Raw genomic sequence first — 13,695 nt, 5'->3', positions numbered from 1 at the left:
CCTTGATTTCTCCCTGCACATTTTGGTGGCTTATCTCTCTGCTTCCGATATCCCTGTATACCTCAGCCAATCAAATTTTCATTGGCTTCAGAAGGTGGAGTCAGGAAATTTTTTGATCTATGCCTTAGTACACTATGTATAGTAGTATACTAAGAAAAGGGTTGAAATGTTAAAGTTCTGAATTTGTCTTTGTTCTGAGTGGACATCCTTCCCTTGGGAAAGCTTTGCTCTCAAAGGAAGGGTATTGGGCTGACAACCTGACCGTCACACTTTATTTCATTCACACTTTATTTGATCACCTTTCTAAATCCATCTTAAACTCAAGACAACAAAAATGCTAATGACTGTCATTTAGTAAGTGCCAGGCACTGAGCTGGGGCTTTACGGATGTTTTCCTATTTAGTTCTCACAGCTAACTTTATGAAGTAGATATTATATTTTTTAATTACAGATGAGTAAAGTGACTTTGCCCTAAAACAGACAGCTAGCAGTAACAGAGCCAGGACTCAAGCCTAGAGCTTTCTGATTTCAAAGCATCTACTTTTACCAGCACCCTTATTTGCCTGAAGTGATAATTACCACCGTTCTCATTAATCTGCACTTAAAAAATACTTTATCTTAGAAGAGTAAGATGGTTTAAATATAATGGACATGTATGTTATATATATAAAGATTTGATAATGGAGAATGACATCAAGCTTGGTAAAGTGGAGGGTTAGTGAAAAAGAGGAAGACCATCAACAGATGGATTGACACAGTGGCTGCAACAGTGGGCTCAAACATAGCAATGATTGTGAGGATGGTGCAGGACCGGGCAGTGTTTTGTTCTGTTGTATATAAGGTCACGATGAGTCAGAACCGACTTGATGGCACCTAACAACAACAATTATTTATTGTATTATTTTATATCAGGCATAATAAATAAGACCTATTTAAAAATTCATCTTTATTGAGCAACTACTTTTCGTTCAAATACAAAATTTTCCTAACATATGCCAGGCACTATTGTAATACTGTAATGCTAGGACTACCATTAATATGTTTTGAGCATATTCTATTTTCATGTGTCATAACATTTAATCTTCACAATAATCCTCAAAGATAGGTATTTTCACCCTTATTTTGTAGATAAGGAAATTGAGACTCAGAGCATTGAGTAAAATATCCAAAGTTAAATAGCAGGTGGTGGAACCAGACGAGTGGTCTATTTGACAGGAGAGCCCTACATCATCATCCTTCACTAAGAAACACAAAAATACATGGTCTTAGCTCTCCAGAAGCTAAGCCAGAGGTACTATCAGTGTAGGGTGATAGACATAACAGTTTATATACACGTGTTATAATTTTTTTCTCAATCCCCACAGTAACCCTTATCAAATGGTGGTGGTGATAGTGATAGTGGTAGCATGATGTAGGTGATATTACTAGTGTTATTATTATATGTGTGCTTAAATATCTGCAGTTCAAGGCAAAGTGGTAAGTGCTCTCTATAGTAAAGAGTCAAGACAAAGTGCTATGGGAACCAAAAGGGAGAAGGGACATTACTTGCAGTACGACCAGGGAGAGCTTAACTCAGACATTGGGAAAGCAGTCATTTGACCTGGGCCTTGAAAGATAGAAATGGCTTCTGTATAGGTCTCTAATGTCATCACCAGTTGACAGAGGGTGTATCTAAAAGAAATAACTTGGTCACATAACCAACTGACAGAGCAGGGATTATAATTTGGTTTGCTTTACCCTTCACCTAGGACCCTGACCTTTGTCTAGGGCAGCATACTGTGAAAGACTCATTGGCCTTCACCTTTGACATCACTTTGTGAACAAAGCTAGGTCCCTGGTTTTTGTAGGATTCCTGAAACAAAGTATGTGAGTTTGAGGGGGAGAGATAAGTCACAAAAGATTAGGGTGTGTGCTAGATCAACCACTCCTTAGGAGTCAGAGGATCCCGATTCTGCTGCTGACCTTTGTGTTTGTGGCCTTGGATGTCAATTTCCTTATCTGTTAAATTGCTTATAGATCAGTGTTCCTCAGACTTTTGCATGCTTCTGAATCACCTGGAGAGCTTGTTAAAACAAAGATTGTTGCCCCCCACCCCAAGTTTGTGATTCAGTAATTCTGGGATGGAGCCTGGGAATTTGTATCTAACAATAGCCAGGTGATGCTTATGCTGCTAATTCAGGGACCAAAGTTTGAGAACTGTCGAGATCATCTCTGAGATCTCGTTTCTTCTTTAATGCTCTATTTAAAAACTCTAATAGCATATAAATCAGGTGGTGTAAGCCACATAGCTCCACCTCCAACTAAGTATGCCATCTTGAGCAGTCATTTAACCTTTCCCTGCCTATTTCTTCAGTAAAGTGGAGCTCATAGCTCCCTGTGACATAGGAAGAAATCCCTTTTGAAAAGAATACCCTATCACTTATCAGTTGTGCATATCTATGTTTAAAGTGAAGATTCTGCTTTGACAGAATCCTTGAGGAAACTACAGACTACCTTTAAAGTGAAAAGTTTAGCAGAAAACGACTCCTGTTTTCCCTCTTTATAAAGAAAAAGAAGCTTAGTGCAAGAGAAAGTGTTTCCATGGAGAATATACTTAAAATCCAAATGAGCCATGAGGGACCCAATCCTATTTGGCAGATAAAGAAAAGTTTCCGTTCCGTCTACTTAACAAATTAATAAAAAGGAACATAAATAAAAGAGAATAATAACTCAGAGCTATCTGGGCACCTGAGTCTGAGAGCCCTTTAGGGCCTTGGCACCTAAAGAGAAGGGGGAAAAAAGACCCCTGTCTCCGAGGCTTTCAAAGTAGCCTTCCTTGAGGCATTAGGGAAGCTCTGGGGGCCTTAAGAGCTGAAGGGCTGTGATGCCTGAGGCATGAGTCTGTTTGATCCAATAAAAAGCCAGAAAAAAAATGGCTGATAAGTAATTTTGCTATTTCATGTAGTGCAAAAGAGAAGGCGAAACACCAGAATATTCAGTGAGCCAAAGCACAAAATGTGGCATGGGTGTGAATGCAGGGTGACCCCCTCTCAGGAACATTTCTAAGCCTGAATGAAGCACTCCCTGCCGAGGCTAATGTACAATAGCATGCCTTTTAAACCACGGTGACCCTTTTGTTTCTCTGATAGGCGAAGATGAGGATGAATTTGAGAATTTCATGCTGCCTCTTACAGTCTCTTTCGAAACAGTATTACAGATATTCAACAACAACTTTAAACAAGAAGATGTAAAGGTGGGTTTGTTTCCAAACATGAGGAAAGACAGTTTTGCTCTTCATAGAGTATCTAGATCCAGAGAAGAGTTTTGGATATCTGTGTGTGCTTCATGCCTCATCAGCCCTGCTTTCCCCGTTGCATGTGTCTTTGCGTTGTTTTTCATATATGCACTTTTCTAGTTTCTCATGCATAACCGACTTCGAAGTCAGCAAATTGTTTCAGCCAGTCAGTTCATGATTAGATGGCACAGATTTGTCTCTGGTGGCAGTTACTATCTTTAGTAGAACGTTTCTTGTGGGCACACCACTTTAAACATCCCTATTCCCTCATCTACCCTACACTGAATGTTTCAGTATATTTATATGAAGGAATGCACAGACATAGACATGCTAAAACAGTACATCTCTAAATATTTCTTAAACAAGAATTTATATAAATCAAGACTTTATTAAATGGTTAGGCGTATATGTATAAATAGGAGCTGGTCTTGAAGTATTGCATTCTTAAACTGAACAAAGTGATTAGGGTAACTGATAGCTAAATAAGGTTTTTATGTGCCTGTGGGAGCCATATTAGGATTGATTTGACAAGTCAGTTCAGCTGTGGCAACAGTCATACTATCTAAGGCAACATTATGTTTTATTAGTAAAATCCTTAAGTGTAGCAAGCTGTTTGTGACAAAACAGCCCCATATTTTAAGATGGGGGATGGGGGAGCACAAGGTTAGCTAAATAGAAATAGTGTCTCCTGAAATTACAGTGTATCGAGGCTATATTAAATAGATTGACACTGATTATTATTTTTAAAAGACTAATAAATGCACTCCAGAGAATGCAGGCACCTTTGTTAATGATGCTTGAGTCATATTTTATTGTTATTTTGATATATGTTAGAAATATTAGCTGTCATTTTGCATGGCTCATCTTCCCTTCACCAAAAAAAAACCAGTAGTAAGAAGCCAAATAAACAATGGATGGCCTTTGATGCTTATTTTAGTGTAACTCTTCTACCAAAAAGTAATTAGCCAAATACTATACCTTTTAATTTAAAACAGCATACCATAGTCACAGAATCTTAAAAACTAAAAAGGACCTTATAGATTTTCTTTATGTTTATATTCCTGCTGAAATTCTTCACCAGAGTTTCCACTCCAGTTAACTTTTTTTTTAAGATATCATTGAGTATTTTAATGACTAACAAAGTCTTTGCAGCTTTAATGTGGCTTTTGCTGCCCTTTATTAAAAAGAAACAGTGAGGTTGAAAAACACCATCTTTATAAAAATTACATTTGTCTCATTTGAAGATTTCATTATACTCCAAGCCCTTTTTGATGTAATCCCATCTAGTTTGATAGAAACCATCTTCCTAGAGTCATTTTTAATGGAGTTCCAGTGATATATCCCTAAACCAGCAAGTTCTTAACGACCCTGGAAAGTGACTGCTTGATTACACTTTAACGGTATTTGCAAATAAAATCACAAGTAATTAAGGGGAAATCTCCAGGCTTTTGAGCAAGTTTGATGCATGATAACTGCCTGATTCGGCTTCATCTAGAGTAATGCTGTGTAGGCAACAGCTACTGAGATCAATAGCAACGTAATGATAGTGGCAGAATTAAGTGAGTAACCTGAGAACTGTGCCTCAGAATGCATGCAGCTGCCACGAACCAAGGCCACACAGTGCACTCCGTGCTTCCGTCCTAAATGTTCATCAAAAGACGCCCTGCAGGAAAATGGAGTTAGATGCTCTTTATTGCTGATCGTGTCTCTTGCCACATTTATCAGGGAAATTGGATTAGCAGTTGGCAGCTGCAGGTAGACAAGATTCTGCAGTGATTAAATATGCAGCTTGGCTGCATTTGTTGTGACAGACCTTTAGTAAATTCTACTGTAAGCACCATCTGTCTAATTTGTATAAAGAAAACTTGGTGCTTTAAGCTACCGATAAAGAACTAAATCTGTTGCTTTATCGTAAACAAAACTTTTGCAATGAATGCTTTTAAATGTAATTTATTAGGTTAAGGCTATTTTTCTGTCATGATGAATAAATAATACATGCAAAAGGGCTTTTAGGTACTTCATTTTGCAAGTACTAGAGATAAAAACAGTTCTGTTTTGTTCTTCAATAAAGTATTTAGTATTCCAGTCCACAGGAGGTGATGCTGTTAAAATATCTCTATGAAAATGCCGCAGGACTGCCAAATTCATTTAATTTGCAACCTTTACCAGGATTTTCTAACTCCTTATTTATAGATATTTTTTCAGATGCAGATTTTAGGACGAATTTAAACATTAAGGACCTGCGTTGCCAAATTGAAATATGGTTGTGAGGGGAGAGAATGCTGCAAAGCTCTTAAATTTATAGCTTTGTGTTTTTTACTTAGTCCTAATAAAATTGAAGAGAACACTGAATTTTTGTCTTGGGTTTTTCTCTTCAAAGTAAAGAAAGAAAACGTTGTGACAAATCCTGGCTCCAAAGCATTATTTCAAAATATAGGTTTTTTTCACCCCTAAAATTGCATCCGTAGTAAAATATAGTTCAAGACTCTTCTGACTCCTGCATCTTTTTTGATTCGGCTATGATGTCATCGGTTTTAAGGAAAATGAATGAAAACTTCTCGGAGGAAGGGGAGCAGTTAAATAGGAGCCTGCTATCTTTAGTCTCTTCGTAAAAACTCCACAATGTTAAATTATTTAAAATCCTTGATTTTCAGCATGCACACATTAAAAGTTTTCGCACTAAGTGCCAAATGTTGCAAACAGCACTTTAACAGAATGATTTTGCTTTGATCCCTGTAGCAGTTCCTGAATAATTTATCACAGGTTATTGCCTTAATTCTGGAGAGGGATAGAGCAATAAAGGCAGATGAAAACACTCCAGTTGAAACACCTTGGGGCTTGCTCATTCCTCTGACACGGCTCTTTTGTTGGAACTATTTAGAGGTTATTAAGATGTGTCTCCAGAATTAAGAGTATGCTGTAAGGATGAAGACAGCCATCTTAATTCTAAAGACAAAGCACAATGACCCTTCACCTTATTTTTCTTTGTTGTTATTATATAGTAGAATTATGAGGATAATATTATAGCTGCCCCCAGTAGTGCCACTACAGTAAAGGGTCTGTCAGACTTTCCATTAGAAACCCTGTTTTGGGGGGTCAGGGTGGAAGGAGCCGCGTTTCAGCTGTTCCCAGCCCATCCGTCTCACGCTTGGCACACAGACAACTATTCACCATACAGCGGACTGAAGCACTCAGCAGTTTCTCCTTGAAATACCCAAAAAGGAATCCTTAGGATTATCTGCCCCAGACTTACGCCACTCCCCAAAATAGCCTCACTAAAAATAAAGATGCTTGTCATTTTTCAAATCAATCAAGTGTTAACCAACCACAGTACAGAAGAGGAGAAAGGTACTTTTGAAATAGACCTCTCTGTACTTTTTTAAATGAGATGGTAAATTGTGGCTCCTTCCCCCTCAATTTCAGTCAGATCACCTCTCTCTCAGGTTATTTAGTAGCCTGATTGAGCTCCTAGTTAACAGCTTTCCTGTATCATACCAGAACTAGGTGTGTTTCAGCTATGGAGAAAGTACTCCCTTAGTGTTGTTTGTGTGTCTGTGTAAATTGTTCTAGTACTCGCTGCAGCTTTGAGATAAAAGGTATGAGCATAAGAAATCTGTTTCTTACTCACATTAACACTTTATTTTCCTGCTCAGTTAAATCTGTTTAAAATATGCATTTAGTTATTGCCATATGCTTCTTCTGCTCTGCAGTAGCATTTTCTAAAATAAAAATCTGGTATAATTCCCTAGCCACATTTTACTGAATTAAAAATACCCATAGATTCCCTGTCAGTTGGAGCACTTCTATTAACTTGACATCTTTTAAGGAAGGAAAAAATTGTGATAAAATCAAAATTAACCTTTTTTGTGTGGTAAAGATAGTCTAAAATAGTATTTTATTAAGAGCCTTTTATTGTAGGCACAAAGACAGTAAAACTCATGGTTCCTATTAACTGATTTACAGTTGAGTTGTGGGTACCTTATGTGTTTGTGAGAGTTTAAGATTATTTGAAGAATAGCCTGTAAGGTACATAATAAAAATAGAACCAAAAGGCCACTTTAATAGAAAGACTGCAGAGCTAAGTTGTCAGAATAGAATTGTTGGAAGAAGGCTTGTTAGAAGATGTATTTTGTTCTGAGGGCTGGAACAGGTTTCAGGTGGTGAAAATAGGTTACATAAACGGCAAAATGGTTTTTAAAAAAAATAGCAGGTCACATGCAAGAACTGCAAGGAAACCAGCCAATTATAGAAAAACAAGAACTGGCAAGATTATGAGAGAAGAAAGAGTAAGTCATTTAAAGAAGCAGAAACAGAAATTCAGTGTTCATTTTTAGAAATTCAGATAGCCTTCATTCTATAAAGTGTTAGGCTGTGTACAAACGGAATATTCTTACAAACAACATTTAGTTATATTGAGCCATCTTTTAGGTGGGAGGAGGAGAAGAGAAATTCCAGATGCTCTGACAGTTAGATAAACTATTGTATGCTACTTTGAAATGTTGTTTAACTATTAAGATGAGGTCAGAACTCACTGTCTGCTTAATGATAATCGTAAACTCCTTCCTAAAGAGATTTTCATGTTACCAGAATCCAAGGAAAGAAAAAAATCTGGTAAAGAGAAAAGTTCAGGTATCATTTTCTGCCAGAATGTTTCCACTGAAACATTATCTTCAGAAATCACAGTAGCATATCTCAATTATCCCACCCCCTTGTTTTGCAATTATGTTTATTTGTGCTCTTTGTTCTGACATTCTGGCATCTGTTCATGGGTTTTCTTTTTCTTCCCAAGCTTTATCTGAAGGACAGCTCAATTACGAGTCCAGAGTACAAGTCAGGTCTCCCTCCTTTAAGAGTCAAGTGTTTTCCATCTAAAAGTAAATACTTACAGAACACCTAGTATATGTTAGGCTCTGTGCTAGGTATTTTTCCATAAGCTTATTAAATTTATTCCTCACAATAATTTGTGAAAGGGGAATTATTAGCCCCTTTTATAGATGAAAAACTGAGACTGCTAACGTGCTTTGCCTTAAGTCTTAGAATTAAGAAGTAGAGCTGGACTCAAACTAAGTCTTCTGACATTGAGTATAAAACTCAATTTACCGTATCTTTTCCTTACTTTGGGTAATGCAGCTGCCATTCTGGATATGTCATAGTACCAATAGGTCACCAGGCCAGTTGTTTGTTTGTTTAAATAAATTTTTGTACTGCAGAGTAGTTTTATTTTGTCCTAAGTTATTAAGGATATTCATTAGGGATCTTTAAATGCCAGTGTGTTTCCAGGATAGTCTCCAAATTGTATGGTTCATACAAGCCAATGTGGTTAAAATTCGCAGTTATTAAATAATGTCTAGACCATGTACATTTCTGTTTTGTGGAATTATCTATTCTGGTCTTTTTTTTTTTTTTTCCTAATTTGGCATTATTCAGAAACAAAGTATATTAAGTACCTAAATGTGCCTAAGCTACTGGAATTACGACTTAGCTCATTTTATAAGAAGCAAGATGGAGTTGGTCAGCACATTTGATGGTCTGTTTGTTTAAAGAATCTATGAGTCTATGGTTTGCTATAGAAAGAGATCTGAGCGAGACATTTTAGCTAATGAATCAAAATCAGATATGTGGTCATTATTGCCTGATTATTACTCCATCTGCTCTGCACTAACGTGAAAATCAATTACTGTGTCTCTTTCCCACTGACAGCGTATGTTGATCGGGCTGGCAAGAGATCTTCGAGGGATTGCCTTTGCACTGAACACAAAGACCAGCTACACCATGCTGTTTGACTGGATGTATCCTTATTACACTGTGACAATACCAGCTCTGTGCACAGAGGGATGCCAGCCCCCTTGCTTTCGTTTAATAGTATGGCACAGTAGGGAAGAGGAAACAAAGCTAAATGAACTAATGTGTAATCAGCTAAAAATTACAGCACAGTGGCAGCAGTGCAGATAACTGAGCACAGCATTTGGAGACGGAGCTCAGAAAGGTCACTTTTTTGATGCCATTAAATATTGACAACTTAAAAATCACATCCCCAAATGATTGTTTCTGTTGGTGTTGCAGGGATAATCAGGCTAACGTCTTTAACTCAGAATCAATGAGTCCTACCATTTGGCATTTTTTAGGAGATTTGAATCCCTGTTCCATCTCAATTAGCAGGCCTGAGAATGTCCCTTTATCTGTTGGAGGCATAACTCGTTGTGCTGTAGTTTTTCATCATCATGAAAACATTAATGGACAGGAAAGGGGAGAAATAAATGGTTAGGATTTTTCGTTCAGTATAAGATTTGGATTTACCTTTGCCAAGACTTAGTACAGGCAGCAAAAATAAAAAAATCAAACATCCCACAGAAATGCCTCATCATGGAAGAGCGAAAAGAGCATGGCCTTTGGTGTCAGACAGACCAAGCTTGAAATCCCAGCTCTCTACTTACTGTGTAAACCTGGGCAAGTCCCTTCACCTCTCTGAGTCTCAGTTTCCTTATCTAAAAGAAGGAGATAATCCAGTATCATGGCTTTTTGTGAGCTTTAAAATATGTAATGCATTTTGTTCATGTCTGGCACATATTCTGTGGTCCTAAGTGGTTCTTATTTGTATTGTTTTAGGAGTTAGTATTGTAAGAATCATCATAGGTCCCAACAGGAGATGACAATCTATGCATGTTATTTGAGTATAATATAATGGCTTTCATGCCTTTTATACATGAAACCATCAGAGCACACAGGAAAAATTCTGTAGTCTTGAAGCTAATTTATTTTTCAAGTTACATTGTTTCTCAGTTGCTCTGTTCAAACTCTTCATATCCAGATGTCTCTCGTAAGTTAAATTGCAAAAGAAACTTCTTAAGAGGTAATTTTCAACTACTGATAGCATGGTTATGGCCCGAGATATACCTAAAAGGAGATCTGGGCATATTTTAGGGAGAATTCTACACGTTAAAAATTTTTTTAGAGATTAATTTGAGTAGTGGACATATTTTTGTTTTATTAAAACCTACTTCATTGGACTTATGTGCCCATGGAAGGGATAGAGATAAGAATTTTCTGTATCCCTGAGGAATCACGTGTATCTTTAAATCAGAGTATAATGTACACATACAGAGGTTGTAAATTTTAGCATGGAAAGTCACTATTTTAACTATGAAGGATAAACTGGAATTACATACAGTCCTTTCATTTCTCTGAACATAAATAGCAGCTAGCTTACCTCCCAAAAGGAAAACTTTCATTTATTTGAAACATCATAAAAATCTAGTGTTGACACTTTGCAACTGATGATGATCTTGAAGCCAAACTACAACCCCAGGACACTCAGCAGTTAACATTCATGTTTTCCTCGCCAACAGTTTTAACCAAGAGTCAGGGTCAGAACCTTTCCCCTCAGTGTAAAAGGATGGAAATGCCTGCCATAATTGATACAGCCTAAAATTTAGAGAAGATACTGTAATTTAAGTTTTCAATTAAGTCTTCTCCATTTCCTCACTTAGCTGTTTCTTTTTTTGGCACCCATCGGAAATGAAACTTTTGTCCAGCAGATGGCAGAAAATAGCAAACAGAAAACCTTGGGACTTAATGTTTTGTTTTGAACTAGAAACCGTTGTCTTCTCCATTTGACCAAAGATGTTGATGTTACTAGGGTCAGGGGCGGAGGGCGAAGTGTCAGGTATGCAGGAAGCTGTGTTGGATTGTCAAGCAGGGTGGTTTGGTACCTGCCTTGCTTATAATAATTGAGTTTCAGTAGCAAATCAGCTTCCTTGGGAAAAGGCCAAAGGCTCTTCATAATTGTATTGACAACAAAATGAATATGATAAATGGTGTTCATTCAGTTGAGACAAGATTTATAGTTTTCCTTTGGGCAAGGGATAAAGAGCAAATATTTATAATAATAGTAAAATTTGTTTAAAAGTTTCATTATTTGATAATTCAAAAAGCTTTATTAAAATATTTCAAAATACTTTAAGCAGTTTCAGGTGATAAAGTACAAATTCTTTCCAAACTATTCAAGTAATGCAAAAATGAATAAGTATATGATTTAAAAAAAAAAGGATATGAAAGTCATTTATTCTTCCTGAAATATTGATATGTCAAACCGTCAGTGATGATTCCCACATTACTGCTGGGGAAAGTTTATTTGCCTTTCATCCACATAAATGTGTGTTCTTTAATTTGTTATACAGTCCTTAACATGCAGAGGAAACATCCTGTAAGAGCACATGTCATCTTAAAGTCAAAACGCATTTTATTTATGGAGATTATTTGATAAAATGCTATTTTAGTGGTTAGCTATTTAATTCACAAATATTTCTATAAACACTGACTGCATTAACTGCTACACAGACTGCTACATTACTTATCACTCTGTCCTTCCCAAACTAAATTGCCTGAAACTACGTAGCAACCATCTTGATAAATTGTTTCCACTACTGGAGAATTGAAGGAGGATCATTGATATACTTCTTTGCCCCTATAGTGAGAACACTACAAAAGCAAGCACTTTACCTTACAGTGCATTTAATTGCCTTGTTTAAACTTTTCTCTTAGCATACCTAGACTGCGGTATCAAAAATCCAGAGAGAAGTTGAAAAAAAATAAATAAATAAAGGAATGTATACGTTAGTTCCTCACACTCAGTCATTTAATTCTCTCAGTCTGATCTTTGAGCCTACTAACTTTGGAATAGGACAGTCTTAGATTCCAGTTCTGATTTCACCACTAAACACCCTCCAGGGTGTTGGGTAAGTCACTTAATGTTTCAGAATCTTCTTCCATAAAACAGGGCTAATGATACCTATCTCACAGATGTATTGTAAGAAGTGAGTGAACTGACACTTAAAGGGCCCGGCGCTTTGTCTGGCACAAAGTAAATACTGTTGTTGTTAGTTCTTTTCCTTAATTATGGAATGAAACAAAGGCCATTAGCTCACTTATTCAGCAAATTGATCTAAGAGTTGTGCCATGTGTTATGAGGGATGTAGATTACTAGAACATAAATGCTACCTTAAAATGAGCTTATAGTGTAATAGAGTAAGTCAGATACCTACATAAATGACTGATATGGCACAGAGCGATTTCTTTAGGTAGAGAATCAGGGAATGCTCTGTAAAGTTGAAGATACTGCCCTGGATCTTACCAAGCAGGTTGGATTGGACCATGTGAAAATAAGAAGAATGATAGGTTTTCACTTGGACCAAACACCAGGTTTAGGAGTAGTGGAGAAGAAGATGTATTATTACTTATTTCATGGTTGGAAATGTAGATTGTTTGGGACCCTTGAATTAGGGCTGTCATGGTTTGAAATGTGTGTATCAGTTTGGCTGGGCCATGATTCCCGGAATTGTGTGGTTGGCCTCCATTTTGAGATTGTAATTTTATGTTAAAGAGGATTAGGGTGGGATTGTAACACCACCTTTACCCAGGTCACATCCAGTATAAAGGGAGTTTTCTTGGGGTGTGGCGTGCACCACCTTTTATCTCTCAAGAGATTAAAGGAAAGGGAAGCAAGCAGAGAGTTGGGGACCTCATACCATCAAGAAAGCAGGGCTGGGAGCAGAGCGTGTCCTTTGGACCGGGGTCCCTGCACAGAGAAACTCCTAGTCCGAGGGAACACAGAAAAGAAGAAGGCCGACAGAAAAAGCCTTCCCCTGGAGCTGATGCCCTGAATTTGGACTTTTAGCCTACTTTAACTGTGAGGAAATAAATTTCTCTTTGTTAAAGTCATCCACTTGTGGTATTTCTGTTATAGCAGCACTAGAAGACTAAGAATTCGATACCGAGAGAGTGGGGTGCTGCTCTAACAGATACCTAAAATGTTAAAATGTGGAAGTGGTTTTGAAACTCTGAATGGAGAGAGGAGCGGCAGTGGCAAAGGACCAGCAGCAGCAGAGAACCTACAGCAGCAGAGAAGCAGCAGCAGCAGAGAACCAACAGCAGCAGAACCAGGAGACCAGCGCGAGATGGCACGGCACTGGAGCCGACCCTCGGAGGGAGAGAGCTGAGTGCCTGTGCGCGGGAGGCTTCCTGGCGGAGTGGGGTGCCTCAGAGCACTTATCAGTGGAGCTAGGCCTGCCAACCCATGGAGCAAGGGAGCTGAGTGCCTGTGTGCAGGAGGCTTCCTGGCAGAGAGGGGTGCCTCCGGGCACTTACTGGTGGAACTACAGAGCTTTGGAACACTTGCCCCAGCAGGGCAGATGTGGGTGTGAGGCCCAAGGAGTCAAGAGGCCAAGAAACCAGAAAACAAGCTGAAGAGACAAGGGACATATAGCTGAGCTGCATCAGTCTCAAAAGATATGGCCATGACCTCAGGGGTTTCAAAGGGTGAAACCATAGCCTCTGGTGTTTCTAAGGGTGGAGTTGTCACTCCGATGGAGTAGGAGAATGGTGCGCCTAAAGCCAAGGGAGCAGAGTTGCTGTCCCAGTGGGCC

The 13,695-nt window shown here is 38.1% G+C and overlaps 1 protein-coding gene across 2 annotated transcripts in view; it reads left to right on the top strand.

Moving 5' to 3' along the window:
- Positions 1-13,695, top strand: part of LOC111819540 (ran-binding protein 17-like) — a 107,884-nt gene that overhangs the window by 22,411 nt on the left and 71,778 nt on the right. For both annotated transcript variants that reach the window (XM_023726508.1, XM_023726507.1), the window contains exons 3-4: positions 3,129-3,232; positions 8,975-9,063. In XM_023726508.1, the coding sequence (XP_023582276.1) occupies positions 3,129-3,232; positions 8,975-9,063 (193 nt within the window). The remainder of the gene's footprint in view (positions 1-3,128; positions 3,233-8,974; positions 9,064-13,695) is intronic.

The sequence above is a fragment of the Trichechus manatus genome, unplaced genomic scaffold (assembly GCF_000243295.1).
Source record: "Trichechus manatus latirostris isolate Lorelei unplaced genomic scaffold, TriManLat1.0 scaffold00011, whole genome shotgun sequence".
Taxonomy (NCBI): domain Eukaryota; kingdom Metazoa; phylum Chordata; class Mammalia; order Sirenia; family Trichechidae; genus Trichechus; species Trichechus manatus.
This window is presented reverse-complemented; position numbering and strand designations above follow the sequence as displayed.